The sequence below is a fragment of the Bombina bombina genome, chromosome 5 (assembly GCF_027579735.1).
Source record: "Bombina bombina isolate aBomBom1 chromosome 5, aBomBom1.pri, whole genome shotgun sequence".
NCBI lineage: Eukaryota > Metazoa > Chordata > Amphibia > Anura > Bombinatoridae > Bombina > Bombina bombina.
Window position 1 is genome coordinate 436,480,850 of NC_069503.1, and position 23,093 is coordinate 436,503,942.

Sequence of the window (23,093 nt, forward strand, 5' to 3'; positions counted from 1 at the left end):
AAGTATCAAACTTGTAAAATTTAGTAAAAGTGTGCAGTGAAGACCAAGTCGCTGCCTTACATATCTGATCAACAGAAGCCTCGTTCTTGAAGGCCCATGTGGAAGCCACAGCCCTAGTGGAATGAGCTGTGATTCTTTCAGGAGGCTGCCGTCCGGCAGTCTCATAAGCCAATCTGATGATGCTTTTAATCCAAAAAGAGAGAGAGGTAGAAGTTGCTTTTTGACCTCTCCTTTTACCAGAATAAACAACAAACAAGGAAGATGTTTGTCTAAAATCCTTTGTAGCATCTAAATAGAATTTTAGAGCACGAACAACATCCAAATTGTGCAACAAACGTTCCTTCTTTGAAACTGGATTCAGACACAAAGAAGGCACGACTATCTCCTGGTTAATGTTTTTGTTAGAAACAACTTTCGGAAGAAAACCAGGTTTAGTACGTAAAACCACCTTATCTGCATGGAACACCAGATAAGGAGGAGAACACTGCAGAGCAGATAATTCTGAAACTCTTCTAGCAGAAGAAATTGCAACCAAAAACAAAACTTTCCAAGATAATAACTTAATATCAACGGAATGTAAGGGTTCAAACGGAACCCCCTGAAGAACTGAAAGAACTAAATTGAGACTCCAAGGAGGAGTCAAAGGTTTGTAAACAGGCTTGATTCTAACCAGAGCCTGAACAAAGGCTTGAACATCTGGCACAGCTGCCAGCTTTTTGTGAAGTAACACAGACAAGGCAGAAATCTGTCCCTTCAAGGAACTAGCAGATAATCCTTTCTCCAAACCTTCTTGAAGAAAGGATAGAATCTTAGGAATTTTTACCTTGTCCCAAGGGAATCCTTTAGATTCACACCAACAGATATATTTTTTCCATATTTTGTGGTAAATTTTTCTAGTTACAGGCTTTCTAGCCTGAACAAGAGTATCAATGACAGAATCTGAGAACCCTCGCTTTGATAAGATCAAGCGTTCAATCTCCAAGCAGTCAGTTGGAGTGAGACCAGATTCGGATGTTCGAACGGACCTTGAACAAGAAGGTCCCGTCTCAAAGGTAGCTTCCATGGTGGAGCCGATGACATATTGACCAGGTCTGCATACCAAGTCCTGCGTGGCCACGCAGGAGCTATCAAGATCACCGATGCTCTCTCCTGATTGATCCTGGCTACCAGCCTGGGAATGAGAGGAAACGGCGGGAATACATAAGCTAGTTTGAAGGTCCAAGGTGCTACTAGTGCATCTACTAGAGTCGCCTTGGGATCCCTGGATCTGGACCCGTAGCAAGGAACTTTGAAGTTCTGACGAGAGGCCATCAGATCCATGTCTGGAATGCCCCACAATTGAGTAATTTGGGCAAAGATTTCCGGATGGAGTTCCCACTCCCCCGGATGAAATGTCTGACGACTCAGAAAATCCGCTTCCCAATTTTCCACTCCTGGGATGTGGATTGCAGACAAGTGGCAGGAGTGAGTCTCCGCCCATTGAATGATTTTGGTCACTTCTTCCATCGCCAGGGAACTCCTTGTTCCCCCCTGATGGTTGATGTACGCAACAGTCGTCATGTTGTCTGATTGAAACCGTATGAACTTGGCCTTTGCTAGCTGAGGCCAAGCCTTGAGAGCATTGAGTATCGCTCTCAGTTCCAGAATATTTATCGGTAGAAGAGATTCTTCCCGAGACCAAAGACCCTGAGCTTTCAGGGGTCCCCAGACCGCGCCCCAGCCCACCAGACTGGCGTCGGTCGTGACAATGACCCACTCTGGTCTGCGGAAGCTCATCCCCTGTGACAGGTTGTCCAGGGACAGCCACCAACGGAGTGAATCTCTGGTTCTCTGATTTACTTGTATCGTCGGAGACAAGTCTGTATAGTCCCCATTCCACTGACTGAGCATGCACAGTTGTAATGGTCTTAGATGAATGCGCGCAAAAGGAACTATGTCCATTGCCGCTACCATCAAACCTATTACTTCCATGCACTGCGCTATGGAAGGAAGAGGAACAGAATGAAGTATTTGACAAGAGTTTAGAAGTTTTGATTTTCTGGCCTCTGTCAGAAAAATCCTCATTTCTAAGGAGTCTATTATTGTGCCCAAGAAGGGAACCCTTGTTGACGGAGATAGAGAACTTTTTTCTACGTTCACTTTCCACCCGTGAGATCTGAGAAAGGCCAGGACAATGTCCGTGTGAGCCTTTGCTTGAGGAAGGGACGACGCTTGAATCAGAATGTCGTCCAAGTAAGGTACTACTGCAATGCCCCTTGGTCTTAGCACCGCTAGAAGGGACCCTAGTACCTTTGTGAAAATCCTTGGAGCAGTGGCTAATCCGAACGGAAGTGCCACAAACTGGTAATGCTTGTCCAGGAATGCGAACCTTAGGAACCGATGATGTTCCTTGTGGATAGGAATATGTAGATACGCATCCTTTAAATCCACCGTGGTCATGAATTGACCTTCCTGGATGGAAGGAAGAATTGTTCGAATGGTTTCCATTTTGAACGATGGAACCTTGAGAAACTTGTTTAGGATCTTGAGATCTAAGATTGGTCTGAATGTTCCCTCTTTTTTGGGAACTACGAACAGATTGGAGTAGAACCCCATCCCTTGTTCTCCTAATGGAACAGGATGAATCACTCCCATTTTTAACAGGTCTTCTACACAATGTAAGAATGCCTGTTTTTTTATGTGGTCTGAAGACAATTGAGACCTGTGGAACCTCCCCCTTGGGGGAAGCCCCTTGAATTCCAGAAGATAACCTTGGGAGACTATTTCTAGTGCCCAAGGATCCAGAACATCTCTTGCCCACGCCTGAGCGAAGAGAGAGAGTCTGCCCCCCACCAGATCCGGTCCCGGATCGGGGGCCAACATCTCATGCTGTCTTGGTAGCAGTGGCAGGTTTCTTGGCTTGCTTTCCTTTGTTCCAGCCTTGCATTGGTCTCCAGGCTAGCTTGGCTTGAGAAGTATTACCCTCTTGCTTAGAGGACGTAGCACTTGGGGCTGGTCCGTTTCTGCGAAAGGGACGAAAATTAGGTTTATTTTTGGCCTTGAAAGACCTATCCTGAGGAAGGGCGTGGCCCTTGCCCCCAGTGATATCAGAGATAATTTCTTTCAAGTCAGGGCCAAACAGCGTTTTCCCCTTGAAAGGAATGTTAAGCAATTTGTTCTTGGAAGACGCATCCGCTGACCAAGATTTTAACCAAAGCGCTCTGCGCGCCACAATAGCAAAACCAGAATTTTTCGCCGCTAACCTAGCCAATTGCAAAGTGGCGTCTAGGGTGAAAGAATTAGCCAATTTGAGAGCACGAATTCTGTCCATAATCTCCTCATAAGAAGAAGAATTATTATTGAGCGCCTTTTCTAGCTCATCGAACCAGAAACACGCGGCTGTAGTGACAGGAACAATGCATGAAATTGGTTGTAGAAGGTAACCTTGCTGAACAAACATCTTTTTAAGCAAACCTTCTAATTTTTTATCCATAGGATCTTTGAAAGCACAACTATCTTCTATGGGTATAGTGGTGCGTTTGTTTAGAGTAGAAACCGCCCCCTCGACCTTGGGGACTGTCTGCCATAAGTCCTTTCTGGGGTCGACCATAGGAAACAATTTTTTAAATATGGGGGGAGGGACGAAAGGTATACCGGGCCTTTCCCATTCTTTATTTACAATGTCCGCCACCTGCTTGGGTATAGGAAAAGCTTCGGGGGGCCCCGGGACCTCTAGGAACTTGTCCATTTTACATAGTTTCTCTGGAATGACCAAATTCTCACAATCATCCAGAGTGGATAACACCTCCTTAAGCAGAGCGCGGAGATGTTCCAATTTAAATTTAAATGTAATCACATCAGGTTCAGCTTGTTGAGAAATTTTCCCTGAATCTGAAATTTCTCCCTCAGACAAAACCTCCCTGGCCCCCTCAGACTGGTGTAGGGGCCCTTCAGAACCAATATCATCAGCGTCCTCATGCTCTTCAGTATTTTCTAAAACAGAGCAGTCGCGCTTTCGCTGATAAGTGGGCATTTTGGCTAAAATGTTTTTGATAGAATTATCCATTACAGCCGTTAATTGTTGCATAGTAAGGAGTATTGGCGCGCTAGATGTACTAGGGGCCTCCTGTGTGGGCAAGACTGGTGTAGACGAAGGAGGGGATGATGCAGTACCATGCTTACTCCCCTCACTTGAGGAATCATCTTGGGCATCATTTTCTCTAAATTTTGTGTCACATAAATCACATCTATTTAAATGAGAAGGAACCTTGGCTTCCCCACATTCAGAACACAGTCTATCTGGTAGTTCAGACATGTTAAACAGGCAAAAACAAAAAACGTTTTAAAATAAACCGTTACTGTCACTTTAAATTTTAAACTGAACACACTTTATTACTGCAATTGCGAAAAAGTATGAAGGAATTGTTCAAAATTCACCAAAATTTCACCACAGTGTCTTAAAGCCTTAAAAGTATTGCACACCAAATTTGGAAGCTTTAACCCTTAAAATAACGGAACCGGAGCCGTTTTTATATTTAACCCCTTTACAGTCCCTGGTATCTGCTTTGCTGAGACCCAACCAAGCCCAAAGGGGAATACGATACCAAATGACGCCTTCAGAAAGTCTTTTTTATGTATCAGAGCTCCTCACACATGCATCTGCATGTCATGCTTCTCAAAAACAAGTGCGCAATACAGGCGCGAAAATGAGACTCTGCCTATGATTAGGGAAAGCCCCTAGAGAATAAGGTGTCCAATACAATGCCTGCCGGTTATTTTACAAAATTCCCAAGATTAAAATAATTCCTCAAGGCTATGGAGTATAAAATATGTTTATATATAAATCGATTTAGCCCAGAAAATGTCTACAGTCTTAAAAAGCCCTTGTGAAGCCCTTTTTTTCTTTCTGTAATAAAAATGGCTTACCGGATCCCATAGGGAAAATGACAGCTTCCAGCATTACATCGTCTTGTTAGAATGTGTCATACCTCAAGCAGCAAAAGTCTGCTCACTGTTCCCCCAACTGAAGTTAATTCCTCTCAACAGTCCTGTGTGGAAACATCCATCGATTTTAGTAACGGTTGCTAAAATCATTTTCCTCTTACAAACAGAAATCTTCATCTCTTTTCTGTTTCAGAGTAAATAGTACATACCAGCACTATTTTAAAATAACAAACTCTTGATTGAATAATAAAAACTACAGTTAAACACTAAAAAACTCTAAGCCATCTCCGTGGAGATGTTGCCTGTACAACGGCAAAGAGAATGACTGGGGAAGGCGGAGCCTAGGAGGGATCATGTGACCAGCTTTGCTGGGCTCTTTGCCATTTCCTGTTGGGGAAGAGAATATCCCACAAGTAAGGATGACGCCGTGGACCGGACACACCTATGTTGGAGAAATAATGTTTATTGACAATCACCTGCAACATCAAACATTTTCACCCTTACACTAAATTCTTCTCATTTCCAGGCTTCACTTATCTGTCTTTATTGTAAATAATAGCAATACGATCTTTTTCCACTCCAGTCAGCCTCTTCTCCTCACTAATACTCCTTTATGATTTTCTTATGTACCATATTGATCTAACATCATCTGGCTCCTCTCTCCTTTGTTACAAACCAGTCATATTAGGATTGTAAACTTTACAGACTTCCTTTCTTAGATTATCTCAGGTCCAGAGGTTCCCCTCCTTTTTGTTTAAAGGGATAGTAAAGATGCCAATAACACAATGGATATTTTAAAACTATCCAATAAGCATTTACTGCTACTGTAAAGCTTACTGCTGAGAATGATCTATAAAAGTATATTTGTTTTACCTTTTAATCAGTCCCTTAAAGCTCCTGCTGGACACTCATTTTGTTTTTAATTCCGATAGGCAGGCAGTACGACCAGCTGTTTTAATCCGCTATTAATCCGTAGTATTGACAATGACAACAATTGTGCATGTGAAGCAGTTGCAGTCAAAGCGAAAACTATGGATTAATAGCATCGCAAGAGCAGTGCTTCTCAGCCTTTTGGGTAAGATGAAGTGTAGTAGCGGTAGAAGTGTAACAAGCCGTAACGCACAAAATGTGTATGGAAGCTGACATTCAGGAGCTTGTAGGGGTGAATAAAGGGTCAAAAATATATATACTTTTACAGATCATTCAAAACAGTAATCTTTACATCAGCAGTATGTGCTTATGGGATATTTTAGAAATATCCACTGTATTTTAGTACATTCCCCATCAATTTTTTCTTTTTAAAGCAAATTGTTATAATTGCATGTGTTTATCATACCACTTGATATCCCTATGTGAAATGTGGGCATTCTATAAACTAAATGTTTTAAAGAAAATAACCAGGTGATCATTGCAGCTGCATCTCACCTGGAATAGCTTAAACAGGGTTCTGCCATTTGAGGCCACCATCTCCAACAACATGTCAAACTGTTGTCCTTCGGTTGTCTCACTGTACGGAGCACACAGTGCAAACGTAAGAAAGTCCAAAAGTGAGCTGATAACCAGAGCACCTGTCCCATAATTCTAAAAGGACAAAATTAAAAATTGTGTTAAACTCACTCATATGCAGGGATCTTAAGCACCATCTAATAATGTCCTTTAAACATTTCTGATTTAAATAAAGTGGCCTGCAATATGAAAATAAAAATGTACAGCATTAATGTAATTTATTGTTGCATATTAAAGAGCAATTTAAAATATATCTTTTGTGATTTATTTTCTTTTCTTGCTCCTGTGCTAAAATATCTTTATGTAAACTAAACAAATAGTAATCTGGCCCACCGAAATACATCCAGCTGGGTGATGCTGGGACAAAATATAATCCTTGTAATGGACGTACTCACAAACTTTTTAAATTATATATTGCATATGAGCAATTAAAAGGTATATGAAACAGTCTGTTTCATTAATGTAATAAAACAATCACTAAAGCAGTGAGTTATAAGTCATAGAAATTATTACAATATGTATTATTGTCAATTTGAAATTGATTTTACCTTTTATTTATTTTCTTAAACTTCATTTGTAAAATGTCCATTACTCCATGTCAAAGCCCTACAAGAAGGCTGGGGCCTTTATTGCTTGATGTCAAAACTTCTAGAGTAACATGAGCTGGTTTAGTATCAGGGCAACACTAGATAGATAAACAGGGAGTGTTTGCCCATGCTCAGAACAGGCATAACGCAAAAGTTGACAACATGTTATCATCCTGTGGGCGGTTCCAACTGCTCATTTTGCAAGAAAACAAGTACATTGTTTGCTGTTTTTTACACTGTTTCTTTTTATGTTTACTTTGATTTAACATATTTGTTTTTACAAAAGGAATACTGTTTAATATCTTTTTAAGAATTATATTGCAAAAAATATGCATTAAAATAAATATTTTCTAATCATTTAAAACTTGCATGTTTACAAAATGTGCAGGTTTACATCAATTTAGAGAACTCCAAAGACAGACATCTTGGAAAAGCCTCTGCTTTAGATCAGTGCAGAAGTGTATTTACATGAGCAAACAACCACTGTGTGGGATCTTACAGTGTCAGATAAACTATACTAATTAATTGATTCAGCTAATTTAAAATATTTCTATTTTTGTTATTATTTTACTGACTTTTTTTAAAATCATTTGTAGCAGAAAATAATGTGACAGAAACAATATCACATTATAACTCAGCAATTTTCACGTTTAAGTAATTTTTTTTGGAAATAATAGAATGTGAAATAAAAATAAGCTGTGCAAATATACTTACGGCAATCATTAATTTCTCTCATGTAACATTTCATCAATCGCTACCTTTCATCTCTATTAAAAAACAAAATTTAGGCTTACCTGATAAATTTCTTTCTTTCCGAATATGGCGAGTCCACGGCTTCATCAATTACTGTTGGGAATATCACTCCTGGCCAGCAGGAGGCAAAAGGCACCACAGCCAAGCTGTGAAGTATCACTTCCCTTCCCACAATCCACAGTCATTTGACCGAAGGGAAATGGAGAAAAAAAAAGGAGTAACACAAGGTGTAGAGTTGCCTGAGGTTTAGACAAAAATAACGGTCTTGAAATAAAGGGCGGGGCCGTGGACTCACCATAACCGGAAAGAAAGACATTTATCAGGTAAACATAAATTTTGTTTCCTCTTAAGGACATGACGAGTCCACGGATCATCTTCCTTACTTATGGGATAGTCACCTCCTGGTCTGCAGGAGGCGGGAAAGAGCACCTACAGCAAAGCTGTTAAATAGCTCCTCCCTTCCCTCCCAATCCAGTCATTCTCTTTGCCTGCGTTAGTGATAGGAGATGGCAAAGTAAGGTGTTTGAAAATAATAAACTCTTGATTGAAGAATCTTTTCTAAGTAGTGCCAGTGAGTGCTGCTTTGCTCCAGGGTGTAGCTTAGACCTGATCAGTCTCTGTAGTAGAGCATTTGGTGGCTTTAAAGAGATAAGAACTGGTGGGACATAATTCTCACTGCGCCTCCTATGTTATTGCGCTGCCCTAATTCTGACAGCCTAAGGAACAGTAAACCCAGGCTGATCAGTCTCCACAAGGCTCTGAGAAGCAGAAGACCTCTTACACCAGATGGGTTGGCCTGCTGTCGGTCAGCATATAAAGTAGGTGCTAACCTTTTTTCTTACTGAGGAAACAGACTCAGATAAAAAGTCAGCACTTTTTCCTTTTACATTTGAGCATAATTTGACATTCAGTATTGTGCTGCGACTGAGACTCTCTAAGTTAGAGAGCACTTATGGCAGCTAGAGTACAAACACAGGGCTGAGGAGTTAGAGTGTTTGGTGTTTGCACATGGGGTTGTATTTTCTGGTGGTTATGGTTAATTTTGGGCTCCATATTTTTTTACTCTGCTATTACGCCCACGAGGGGCGGGGCTTAAACACACGCTTTATTCAGCTAATTGCACAGTTCCTCAGCTCCGGAGCAGACGTTTCCTTGCTTGGCTCTGTAACCGCATGGCTTTTTAGTAGAATCAGGCAGCCGGTTGCAGAGTTAAGTGTGACAGAAGTCTGGATCGTTCAGCCGATCTCCCGGTTTGTCTATGGGGCAGGTAGGCACCTCAGCAGGACTGCTGAGGTGTAGAGGTGTTTTAAGTTTCTTTGACCTTATTTTTGTTACTCCGTTTTTTTTGGTAAAATTGTTCCGGTTTAACATTTAAAGACACAGTACAGTTTCATTTTCAGTAAGGTGCTTGCAAAAGAATTTGTTTTCAGTTTATAATTAAAGGCACGGTTTTCATTTAATTCTAAGGGGAATTTTCATACAGAATAGTGCCTTTTAAGGTTATTAGACTATATTAAGCTCAAAAGTTTATTTTTTAATAGCGGTATCGCTATAGAATTATTAAAAACAAAACAAACAAAAAAAACAATGTTTTTTATTGTTTGTCATTTGTCTTATGTTATGGAGTTGGACATGGAAGCTATGCAATCTAGCAACTGTTCTATGTGCTTGAGTGCCTGTGTTGAAGCACCAACCCCTTTTTGTCCCGCATGTATTGAGAGAGCTTTAAGTTACAAAGATAAGATTTTACATGTGCAAAACCTTTCTAGGGCGGGTACTTCCCAGGAGTCTCTAGATGAGTCTCGAAGTATGCCACATTTTTCTCCTCAAATGTGCCAAGACTGAACGCCCGCGCAAGCAGCGTCCTGTACTGTTACCCCTTTGCGGACCTTATCGGAGGTCTCCTTAAAGGACCTAGCTACCCTGATGTCATCTACAATTTCTGATGCTTTGTCAGCTTTTCCAATGTTACAGGGCAAGCGTAAAAGGAGGGATTCTACAGGGAGTGCAGAATTATTAGGCAAGTTGTATTTTTGAGGATTAATTTTATTATTGAACAACAACCATGTTCTCAATGAACCCAAAAAACTCATTAATATCAAAGCTGAATAGTTTTGGAAGTAGTTTTTAGTTTGTTTTTAGTTATAGCTATTTTAGGGGGATATCTGTGTGTGCAGGTGACTATTACTGTGCATAATTATTAGGCAACTTAACAAAAAACAAATATATACCCATTTCAATTATTTATTTTTACCAGTGAAACCAATATAACATCTCAACATTCACAAATATACATTTCTGACATTCAAAAACAAAACAAAAACAAATCAGTGACCAATATAGCCACCTTTCTTTGCAAGGACACTCAAAAGCCTGCCATCCATGGATTCTGTCAGTGTTTTGATCTGTTCACCATCAACATTGCGTGCAGCAGCAAGCACAGCCTCCCAGACACTGTTCAGAGAGGTGTACTGTTTTCCCTCCTTGTAAATCTCACATTTGATGATGGACCACAGGTTCTCAATGGGGTTCAGATCAGGTGAACAAGGAGGCCATGTCATTAGATTTTCTTCTTTTATACCCTTTCTTGCCAGCCACGCTGTGGAGTACTTGGACGCGTGTGATGGAGCATTGTCCTGCATGAAAATCATGTTTTTCTTGAAGGATGCAGACTTCTTCCTGTACCACTGCTTGAAGAAGGTGTCTTCCAGAAACTGGCAGTAGGACTGGGAGTTGAGCTTGACTCCATCCTCAACCCGAAAAGGCCCCACAAGCTCATCTTTGATGATACCAGCCCAAACCAGTACTCCACCTCCACCTTGCTGGCGTCTGAGTCGGACTGGAGCTCTCTGCCCTTTACCAATCCAGCCACGGGCCCATCCATCTGGCCCATCAAGACTCACTCTCATTTCATCAGTCCATAAAACCTTAGAAAAATCAGTCTTGAGATATTTCTTGGCCCAGTCTTGACGTTTCAGCTTGTGTGTCTTGTTCAGTGGTGGTCGTCTTTCAGCCTTTCTTACCTTGGCCATGTCTCTGAGTATTGCACACCTTGTGCTTTTGGGCACTCCAGTGATGTTGCAGCTCTGAAATATGGCCAAACTGGTGGCAAGTGGCATCTTGGCAGCTGCACGCTTGACTTTTCTCAGTTCATGGGCAGTTATTTTGCGCCTTGGTTTTTCCACAAGCTTCTTGCGACCCTGTTGACTATTTTGAATGAAACGCTTGATTGTTCGATGATCACGCTTCAGAAGCTTTGCAATTTTAAGAGTGCTGCATCCCTCTGCAAGATATCTCACTATTTTGGACTTTTCTGAGCCTGTCAAGTCCTTCTTTTGACCCATTTTGCCAAAGGAAAGGAAGTTGCCTAATAATTATGCACACCTGATATAGGGTGTTGATGTCATTAGACCACACCCCTTCTCATTACAGAGATGCACATCACCTAATATGCTTAATTGGTAGTAGGCTTTCGAGCCTATACAGCTTGGAGTAAGACAACATGCATAAAGAGGATGATGTGGTCAAAATTCTAATTTGCCTAATAATTCTGCACTCCCTGTAATGGGATCAGGGAAGTCTCTGATGCATTAGTGGCGATCTCTGATGTACCCTCCCAGAGAGCTGAGCTAGAGGGTATGGAGATGTTATCAGAAGGTGAAATTTCTGAGTCAGATACCGCCCCTTTAACTGATTCTGAGGTGGTATCATTCAGATTTAAATTAGAACACCTCCGTCTGTTGCTCAGGGAGTTTTTAGTCACTTTAGATAATTGCGGCTCCTCAGTAGCTGTGGCCCCTGAGAAGCTGGGTAAACTTGATAGATATTTTGAAGTTCCTTCTTTCTCAGAAGTTTTTCCAGTTCCTAGAAGTACTTTGGAGATTATTGCTAAGGAATGGGACAAACCAGGCATTCCTTTTTCTCCGTCCACTACTTTCAAGAAGATGTTTCTTATAGCGGATGCAATCAAGGAAGATTGGCAGACGATCCCCAAGGTGGAGAGGGAAATCTCCACTCTAGCCAAACGTACTACTATTCCCATAGAGGATAGTTGTGCTTTCAAAGATCCTTTGGAGTTACTTAAAAGGTTTTACGTACACCAGGGCCTACTTTTACAACCGGCCGCATGCATTGCCACAGTGACTAGTGCCGCTGCTTACTGGTTTGATGCTCTATCTGAATCTTTCAGATCAGAGACTCCGTTGGAGGAGATCCAGGATAGGAACAAGGCCTTGAAATTGAACAATTCCTTTATAACAGATGTTTCCTTGCAGATTGCCAAGTTAGCTGCTAAAAGTTCTAGTTTTTCCATATTAGCCCGCAGAGCTTTGTGGCTAAAGCCCTGGTCTGCGGACGTTTCTTCTAAGTCCAAGCTTCTAGCTATTCCATATAAAGGAAAGACTTTGTTTGGACCAGGTTTGAAGGAAATTATTTTTGACTTACTTCAGAGGCTACGTGAGAACGGCCTGTTTTGTAAACTCAATAAATGTGAGTTCCATCAGACTCAAGTAACCTTCCTAGGTTATGTTATCTCTGTTGCAGGGTTCTCTATGGATCCTGACAAGTTATCTGCAGTTCTGCAGTGGCCTCGCCCAGTTGGTCTTCGGTCTATTCAGCGTTTTTTGGGGTTCGCCAATTACTATAGAAAGTTTATTAAAAACTTTTTTTCCTTGGTCAAACCTATCACAGACATGACCCGTAAAGGGCCTCTGTTCAGTATGCTTTGCTTTCGCGTTGTCTCAGACCTGTTTGTGACAGTTCCTGTGTATTACCTGACTGTCTGACGTCCTTCCTGGTTCCCGATCCCTGGCTTGTTCCTGACTCTGCTGTTTTCCTTGTTCCTGATTCCGGCTCGACCGACTACCAGCTCTGGTTTTGACTCCTGTCTTGTTATTTGACTTGTGGACTTTTTATTATTTTTTGTTATTAATAAAGGTGGGATTATTTTTGCACTAGTCTGAATCCTGGCACCCTGACACAATAAGATTACTTCATCCCCTTATGTCTATTTCTGCAAGTTATTCGAAAAAGCAGACTGAGAAGTCTCAGATCCAATAAGGATGGGATCTTCCGACAAGGCCAAAGTGTGCCTCAAAAGAACACGAAGGCTAGTCAGTCTATACCGAAAAGAGCAGCATACCTTCGCCGGAGCGAAGGATGACTCCAGCCTCTAAGGCTGACCTCACGAAGCCTCAGGGACAGTCGCTCCCCCAGAGAGCTGAACAGGCCAACTTATGCCTTAAGAGCCCTGGATAACGGAACACGAACAGTATCCAAAACCAACATCTGGAAGTTGCATACGCGCTAGTGCCAAAATTATGGACATGCTACATTGTGCCGAAACCCCTGGCGGGAAGAAGCTACCTTCCGGAGAAGGGGAAGCAAATTTTGGGTTACCTGCATGCGTAGTAAGCGATGGTGGAAGGGAACTCGCCACTCGGAGGACAGAGGCCCCAGAGGCGGATGGCTCAGCAGCTCCTTGATTCCCCGATCCCAAGGAATTGAGCACTCTAATACGGCATTCAGAACATAACTGATAGGCTAGTATCATCCGGGGCAATATGGATTCTGAGCACGGAGTAGAAAATAAAACAGAGACGTCCGTCTCCACTAAATCAGAATCCTCCATAGCTAGGATATTGATACGTGATTTGGACCCAAAACTTAAACGGCATCTGACACCCACAATGGCTGGGGCACTCACCACCTCCTAAGAGTCCTATACCAGCAGATCCGAATTTCTCCCTCGTCACAGGGCTAGGAATGTGGTAATGGAGAGTCAAAAATCGTGACCACGCACGGTCACAAGGTGAACCGTACAGTCTAGAAAAAGCGTGCCCGACCGTAAAGATCACGTCACTTCCAAAGGTTGTTATGTTCCACAAGCCATGAGCCTAAGTAACACTACGCATAAGCAGGTCAAATCACATAACCAACATTATTAAAAAAAAACCCTGTTCAATAACCCTCCTCAAGAGATATTACCCTTGATTCCAAGATACAAAAGGCGCCTCACTGAGACCCTTATGTTAAGTTAGTCCCGCAAGGTTTGTAGCCTCGCGGGAAACATTTGTAATACAATACAATCATGACGAAAGTAAAATGAAACAATCTTACCAGAATCTATGCCGTGGAACAGGAGCACGGCCCTTCAAGTGTGATGGATAGTAGCATCGCCTCCGCCATGGACTTGAGAGAAGAAAACAGGCAGCGGAGTGAAGTTCAAACAAAGTTGATTGCTTGAGGAGCTGTTAATATGAGTCGGGATGGTTTCGCAGAAAGACTCTCCCAGCATCTCCGGACTCTAACTTCCATCCAAGCCCTCACTGAGAGACTGATAGGATTACTTAAAACTCCTGTCTCATGTTGAAGAGTACTACCCTCCGTAAGAGACAAAATAAATTCTGACACTTCTCTGCCAATCTCCTGGGATGAAAGGCAAAGAATGACTGAGGGATGAGGGAAGTGGGAGGAGTATTTAAGCCTTTGGCTGGGGTGTCTTTGCCTCCTCCTGGTGGCCAGGTTCTTATTTCCCAAAAGTAATGAATGCAACTGTTGACTCTTTACATTTATGAAGAAAACAGGTTAACCCTTCAAGATCTAACCAGTAAATCAATGTCTCTCCCACATACATATAAAGTGCCTGCACCCTGCTCTTAAAGATATCCTTACTGAGGATATACTGTGTCCCAAGAATAATGAAAAAAAGCTACGAGAATAAGAGGTCTGTAACCAATAAGGGTGCGTCAAAAAAATAACAAGTGATATGAAACACCTATGAATAAGGTGCTAATGCTGTGAACGTTCAAGCAAGTGATATTCTAAATAATACTATTCAAAGCTATAATTTGATAAAATAAAAAATTTGTTGCATCACTTTGCAAAAATCTTGTGTGAACTAGGTAAAAATAAGTAAATGACTAGTGACCCAATACTGAGTTATAGTGAATGAATAACAATAAATAAGTGAATAATTTGTGACTCAATAATGAGTTGTAATAAATTACAAAAGTATAAAATATTACACAATATATAAAGAATACATATAAAAAATTAAATTGACAATAAAATCCCTATGTGATGATGTGTGTGCACATATATGTGGAGTCACAGACCGTGATCAGCAAATGTCAATTCCTATCTGAAACAGTTCCTCTGTAGTGGTCACGGTGATTGATATAAGGTAGCTTGAAATAGGTGATGTCAAGGAACAAATAGAAGGCAGCTCTCTTGTAAGATAGAAGAAACAAATGCCAGTTCCTAAAGATAGGAAAGAGAAGAGGCGCCTAATGGTGCGATATCGTTGATGCAGGCAAATATAGGCTTAAATAGACGTCCGGTATACTCACAAGCCGAGGTGCACATCCAGTGCAATGGTAAACGAACTGGGGCTTTGGAGCCACTCGGCTGACTCAATCCCTGGTAGCAGCTTGCACAAGAACACATTCTTGACAATATATGGTCCCAAAGTAAATCCAATATCCCAAAAATAAAGCAAGATTGGATAAGAGATACTGTATTTTATTAAAATCAGTTAAAAGAAAGGAAACACAGCAACGCGTTTCTCAACACTTACGCTGTTTCATAAGGCTATAGTGTTCCCTCACAACCTTGCTCTAATTATACATGCAAAGGACCAATCGCGAGTGTGACTCGTGATACACCCCTCCGAATCAACACACCTTATTGGGCCACTGATCGGCATCAAAGTGAAGAGTACACACCTGTGTTTGTTGACACGTACGTGAGACCAATCAGAGGTCAGGATCAAGACATACCCACCGACGTACTGTATACAATTGGACAAAGATGCCGGTGAGTGGACCAATCACAAAAGAGTGTGTGTTGATAATAACAGTAATTTAGTTCAAACATAAAGGCAATAGTTAAGGCCTAGTTTTACAAAAGATAAAGATTATAACAAGTAGGACATGTAATGTTAAATTAATTTGGTTAAATCTTCAGTTTGTGTGTCTTGTATGTGGCCCTTTGTACATTACTATGTTTGGACTGTTAGACTCATATATGGGTCATTATTGACAGTTGACTGGTTCAATCCAGCTATGGTTTGAGGTAGACCTGTCTTAATGGGTTTATGAATTTCTGATGGAACAAATCTTTACATATGTATATTGAGATGTACTTCGGAACCATCTGAATATAACTCCTGTTGATAGAGTGTTTTGCGAAGGCTGGGGAACTGTAATATAGGCTGATTTTAGTTGTCCAGATTTGCTATTCCTTATCACGTTAGAGCTATATATATCTCGGGTTGTGCTGTCTTAGGGTCTAACAGATATATAAGTAGATCTTAGTGACGCTTATATATATTTATTGTAGCATTGAGGTACATGTGAAATATTTATTGTTGATAGAGTTTATTGTTAAGGTTAGGAAAATTATGATATAGGTTGTTTTTAGTTATTTCGATTTGTCACTCCCATTTTAATTTAGAACTATTACATATTTACCACAGTTTTTCACTATATAGTAATAGGTTTTATGACATATATAAATAGATCACAACATTATTTGTATTATATTATTGAGGTTTATATGCATTATCTAAACACTTGGTATTTTTTTATTTTTATATTCCGCGATGTCATCCACACAGTTTAAAATGTTTATTTTTAAGTAAATAATATATATATTTATAGTCAGCTATGTTGATTATATGAACTTAGCTGTAGATGTTTCAAATAAATTATTCTTTCAGATGATTCCCTCATTTGGATTAAATATATTGATCCTAGTGAGGATCGCTAATGATATTCTAATATTGTGAAAGTTATTAGTTATAAATTGTTATATGCCTTAATACTAACGTCTCCCCTCTTAGTCTGAATATAATGGCATGAGCATATACTATTATCTGATCAGCTTTTTTCTAATTTCTTCCCACACCTACTAAAAAAGCATCTGTTTTTGCTGGTTTGAAATTTTAGGAACATTCACCTGTTTTTGTATTATAGCGTCTGTATATGTATTTAGATACGCAATTGTGTTCTGATCTTGATTCGATATATTAAACTATCACAGTTAACCAAATGAATTTAACATTGCATGTCCTACTTGTTATAATCTTTTATTTATCTTTTATAAAACTAGGCCTTAACTATTGCCTTTATGTTCTGACTAAATTACTGTTATTTTCAACACACACTTTTGTGCGATTGGTCCACTCACCGGCTTCTTTGTCCAATTGTATACAGTACGTCGGTGGGTATGTCTTGATCCTGACCTCTGATTGGTCTCACGTACGTGTCAACTAACACAGATGTGTACTCTTCACTTTGATGCCGATCAGTGGCACAATAAGGTGTGTTGATTTGGAGAGCTGTGTCACTAGTCACATTCGCGATTAGTCCTTTGCATGTATAATTAGAGCAAGGTTGTGAGGGAACACTATAGCCTGATGAAACAGCGTAAGCGCTGAGAAACGCGTTGCTTTGTTTCCTTTCTTTTAACTGATTTTAATAAAATACAGTATCTTTTATCCGACCTTGCTTTATTTTTGGGATATTGGATTTACCTTGGGACCATATTTCTCTTGTAAAGGTGCATCCAGTCCACGGGTTCATCCATTACTTGTGGGATATTCTCCTTCCCAACAGGAAGCTGCAAGAGGACACCCACAGCAGAGCTGTCTATATAGCTCCTCCCCTAACTGCCACCCCCAGTCATTCTCTTGCAGCTCTCGACAAGAAAGGAAGTATCAAGAGAGATGTGGTGACTTAGTGTAGATTTTACCTTCAATCAAAAGTTTGTTATTTTTAAACGGTACCGGCGTTGTACTGTTTTTACTCTCAGGCAGAAATTGGAAGAAGACTTTTGCCTGGAGGTTTGATGATCTTAGCGTTTTGTAACTAAGGTCCATTGCTGTTCTTACACATAACTGAAGAGTATGAAAAGAAAACTTCAGTTGGGGGGACGGTCTGCAGATTGCCTGCTTTGAGGTATGTTCAGTATATTTTTTTCTAGAGAGATGATAAGGTCTAGAAAATGCTGACAGCGCCTGGTATATTTAAGGTAAGCCTGATACAGTGATTTAACAACAACTGGGATCATGCTTGCAAAAAGGGATAATATTCATGTTAATACCTTTATTACTTAGCGTAAAAACGTTTGCATGATTTATAAATAAAAACGTTTTTTCTCTGAGGGTGATAAATCTTTATTTGGGGCCTAGTTTCCACATGGCTTGTTAGATTACTCCTAGGAGTACTTTTTTAAGGCCCTCTGACTTTGAGTGCATGGTGGGAGGGGCCTATTTTTATTTTCCGTCTGAGACATCCAGCTTCCCTGAAGGAGTCCTCTGGCTTATAGGACCTCTATAGAGGGTTTTGTTCCTGCAAAAATCGTTTTTAAGGGCAGGTAGGAGCCACAGCAGACCTGTGGCTGTGTGTTTGACTGTTTGTTAACAGATTTAATGTTTTTCTAATTCGTTTTTGGGCCTGAGGGGTTAATCATCCATTTGCAAGTGGGTGCAATGCTGCTTTAGTCCCTTATATACACTGTAAAATATTTGTAGAGTTTACTACTTTTTTTCACTGTTTTGCAGTTTATGTGGTAGTTTTTTTCTCTTAAAGGCACAGTACTGTTTTTATTATTGCTTTTTTCACATTTATTAAAGTGTTTTCCAAGCTTACTGGTCTGTTACTAGTCTGTTAAACATGTCTGACATAGAGGAAACTCCTTGTTCATTATGTTTAGAAGCCATTGTGGAACCCCCTCTTAGAATGTGTACCAAATGCACTGACCTTTCTATAAGTTATAAAGACCATATTATGGCTTTTAAAGATTTATCACCTGAGGTTTCTGAGACTGACAAAAGGGAGGTTATGCCATCTAGCTCTCCCCACGTGTCAGAACCTATAACTCCCGCTCAAGGGACTCCAAGTACATCTAGCGCGTCCAATGCGTTTACTTTACAAGACATGGCGGCAGTTATGAATCATACCCTCACAGAGGTATTGTCCCAACTGCCAGGGTTACAAGGAAAGCGGGACAGCTCTGGGGCTAGAACAAATACAGAGCTCTCTAATGCTTTAGTAGCTATGTCTGATATACCCTCACAATGTGCAGAAGTTGAAGCAGTAGAGCTTCTATCTGTGGGTGACTTCTCCGATTCAGGGAAGGCGTTACTTCAGTCTGACTCTGAAATGACAGCATTTAAATTTAAGCTTGAACACCTCCGCGTGTTGCTCAGGGAGGTTTTAGCGACTCTGGATGACTGACACCATTGTAGTCCCAGAGAAATTGTGTAAAATGGACAAATACTTTGCAGTGCCTGTTTACACTGATGGTTTTCCAATCCCTAAGAGGTTTTCAGAAATTATTACGAAGGAATGGGATAGACCAGGGTTCTCTCCCCCTCCTGCTTTTAAGAAAATGTTTCCTATAGACGCCGCTACACAGGACTTGTGGCAGACGGTCCCTAAGGTGGAGGGAGCAGTCTCTACCCTAGCTAAGCGTACAACTATTCCTGTCGAGGACAGTTGTGCTTTCTTAGATCCTATGGATAAGAAATTAGAGGGTTTCCTTAAGAAAATCTTTATACAACAAGGTTTTATTCTCCAGCCTCTTGCATGCATTGCCCCAGTCACTGCTGTAGCGGCTTTCTGGTCCGAGTCTCTGGAGGAGGCTTTACAGGTAGAGACCCCATTGGATGATATCCTTGACAGGCTTAAAGCTCTTAAGTTAGCCAATTCATTTATTTATGACGCCGTTTATCATTTAACCAAGCTAACGGCTAAAAATTCAGGTTTTGCCATTCAGGCACATAGGGCGCTATGGCTTAAATCCTGGTCAGCTGATGTCACTTCAAAGTCTAAACGTCTCAATATCCCCTTCAAAGGGCAGACCCTATTTGGGCCTGGACTGAAGGAGATCATTTCTGATATTACTGGAGGAAAAGGCCACGCCCTTCCCCAGGATAGGCCCAACAAGTTAAGGACCAAACAGACTAATTTTCGTTCCTTTCGAAACTTCAAGAGTGGTGCAGCTTCATCTTCCTCTTCTACAAAACAAGAGGGAAATTTTGCCCAGTCCAAGCCAGTCTGGAGACCTAACCAGACTTGGAACAAGGGGAAACAGGCCAAAAAGCCTGCTGCTGCCTCTAAGACAGCATGAAGGAGTAGCCCCCAATCCGGGACCGGATCTAGTGGGGGGCAGACTTTCTCTCTTCACCCAGGCTTGGGCAAGAGACGTCCAGGATCCCTGAGCTCTGGAGATTGTTTCCCAGGGATATCTTCTGGATTTCAAAGGGGAGATTTCATCTCTCACAATTATCTGCAAACCAGATAAAGAGAGAGGCATTCTTACATTGCGTTCAAGACCTACTAGTTATGGGAGTGATCCACCCAGCTCCAAAGGAGGAACAGGGGCAGGGCTTCTATTCAAATCTGGATCTCAAGATCCTAAACAAATTTCTCAGGGTCCCATCCTTCAAGATGAAGACTATTCGAACCATCCTACCTATGATCCAGGAGGGTCAATATATGACTACCGTGGATTTAAAGGATGCTTATCTTCACATTCCGATACACAGGTATCAACATCAGTTTCTCAGGTTCGCCTTCCTAGACAAGCATTACCAGTTTGTGGCTCTTCCGTTCGGGTTAGCCACGGCACCAAGAATCTTTACGAAGGTTCTAGGGTCAATTCTGGCGGTTCTAAGACCGCGGGGTATAGCAGTAGCCCCTTACCTAGACGACATCCTGATACAGGCGTCAACTTTTCATATCGCCAGGTCCCATACGGACATTGTTCTGGCATTCCTAAGGTCTCACGGGTGGAAGGTGAACGAAGGAAAGAGTTCTCTCTCACCTCTCACAAGAGTTTCCTTCCTAGGAACTCTGATAGATTCAGTAGAAATGAAGATTTATCTGACAGAGGTCAGGTTGTCAAAACTTCTAACTTCCTGCCGTGCTCTTTATTCCATTTCTCGTCCGTCAGTGGCTCAGTGTATGGAGGTAATCGGATTAATGGTAGCGGCAATGGACATAGTTCCGTTTGCCCGCCTACATCTCAGACCACTGCAACTTTGCATGCTCAATCAGTGGAATGGGGATTACACAGATTTGTCCCCTCTACTAAATCTGGATCAAGAGACCAGGGATTCTCTTCTCTGGTGGCTATCTCGGGTCCATCTGTCCAAGGGAATGAGTTTCCGCAGGCCAGAATGGACTATAGTAACAACATATGCCAGCCTTCTGGGCTGGGGTGCAGTCTAGAACTCCCTGAAGGCTCAGGGTTCGTGGACTCAGGAGGAGGCCCTCCTTCCGATAAACATTCTGGAACTAAGAGCGATATTCAATGCTCTTCAGGCTTGGCCTCAGCTAGCTGGGGGCAGGTTCATCAGATTTCAGTCGGACAACATCACGACTGTAGCCTATATCAACCATCAGGGGGGAACAAGGAGCCCCCTGGCAATGTTGGAGGTTTCAAAGATAATTCTATGGGCAGAGGTTCACTCTTGCCATCTCTCAGCTATCCATATCCCAGGAGTAGATAGCTGGGAGGCGGACTTTTCATCCGGGGGAGTGGGAGCTCCATCCGGAGGTATTTGCCCAGTTGATCCAACTTTGGGGCAAACCAGAACTGGATCTCATGGCGTCTCGTCAGAACGCCAAGCTTCCTTGTTACGGGTCCAGGTCCAGGGATCCCAATGCAGCGCTGATAGATGCTCTAGCAGCGCCCTGGTCCTTCAGCCTGGCTTATGTGTTTCCGCTGTTTCCTCTGCTCCCTCGCCCGATTGCCAAGATCAAGCAGGAGAGAGTTCGGTGATCTTGATAGCCCCTGCGTGGCCACGCAGGACTTGGTATGCAAATCTGGTGGACATGTCATCCTTTCAACCATGGCCTCTGCCGCTAAGGCAGGACCTTCTACTTCAAGGTTCCTTCAAACATCCAAATCTAATTTCTCTACGTCTGACTGCTTGGAGATTGAACGCTTGATTCTATCAAAGCGTGGTTTTTCTGAATCGGTCATTGATACCTTAATTCAGGCTCGAAAGCCTGTCACCAGGAAAATCTATCATAAGATATGGTGTAAATATCTTCATTGGTGTGAATCCAAGGGTTACTCATGGAGTAAGGTCAGGATTCCTAGGATATTATCTTTTCTCCAAGAAGGATTGGAGAAGGGATTGTCAGCTAGTTCCTTAAAGGGACAGATTTCTGCTCTGTCTATTCTTTTGCACAAGCGCCTGGCTGATGTTCCAGACGTTCAGGCGTTTTGTCAGGCTTTAGTTAGAATCAAGCCTGTGTTTAAACCTGTTGCTCCGCCATGGAGTTTAAATTTAGTTCTTAAAATTCAAGGGGTTCCGTTTGAACCTTTGCATTCCATAGATATTAAGCTTTTATCTTGGAAAGTTCTATTTTTAGTAGCTATCTCCTCGGCTCGAAGAGTTTTGGAGTTATCTGCTTTACAGTGTGATTCCCCTTATCTGATTTTCCATGCAGATAAGGTAGTGTTACGTACCAAACCTGGGTTTCTGCCTAAGGTGGTATCTAATAAGAATTTCAATCAGGAGATTGTTGTTCCTTCCCTATGTCTTAATCCTTTTTCAAAGAAGGAACGTCTATTACACAAACTTGATGTGGTTCGTGCTTTAAAGTTTTATTTACAAGCTACGAAAGATTTTCGTCAAACATCTGCTTTGTTTGTTGTCTACTCTGGACAGAGGAGAGGCCAAAAGGCTTCGGCAACTTCTCTTTCCTTTTGGCTAAGAAGCATAATTCGCTTAGCTTATGAGACTGCTGGCCAGCAGCCTCCTGAAAGAATTACAGCTCATTCTACTAGAGCAGTAGCTTCCACATGGGCTTTTAAACATGAGGCCTCTGTTGAACAGATTTGTAAGGCAACGACTTGGTCTTCGCTTCATACCTTTTCTAAATTCTAGAAATTTTATACTTTTGCTTCTTCGGAGGCTACTTTTGGGAGAAAGGTCTTACAGGCAGTGGTGCCTTCCGTTTAAGTTTCCTGCCTTGTCCCTCCCTTCATCCGTGTCCTAAAGCTTTGGTATTGGTATCCCACAAGTAATGGATGAACCCGTGGACTGGATACACCTTTACAAGAGAAAACGAAATTTATGCTTACCTGATAAATTTAATTCTCTTGTGGTGTATCCAGTCCACGGCCCGTCCTGTCATTTTAAGGCAGGTGTTTTTTATTTTTAAACTACAGTCACCACTGCACCCTTAAGTTTCTCCTTTTTTTCTTGCTTGTCTTCAGTCGAATGACTGGGGGTGGCAGTTAGGGGAGGAGCTATATAGACAGCTCTGCTGTGGGTGTCCTCTTGCAGCTTCCTGTTAGGAA

At 41.7% G+C, this 23,093-nt stretch overlaps 1 protein-coding gene across 4 annotated transcripts in view; it reads right to left on the reverse strand.

The window, feature by feature from the left end:
- The window catches only part of DNAJC13 (DnaJ heat shock protein family (Hsp40) member C13), a 709,325-nt gene that overhangs the window by 332,979 nt on the left and 353,253 nt on the right, over positions 1–23,093 (reverse strand). For all 4 annotated transcript variants that reach the window (XR_008402530.1, XM_053714290.1, XM_053714292.1 and 1 more), the window contains exon 15: positions 6,349–6,504. Coding sequence is in view for 3 of the 4 variants with exons in the window: in XM_053714290.1 (XP_053570265.1) it covers positions 6,349–6,504 (156 nt within the window). In the remaining variant the exon portion in view is untranslated. The remainder of the gene's footprint in view (positions 1–6,348; positions 6,505–23,093) is intronic.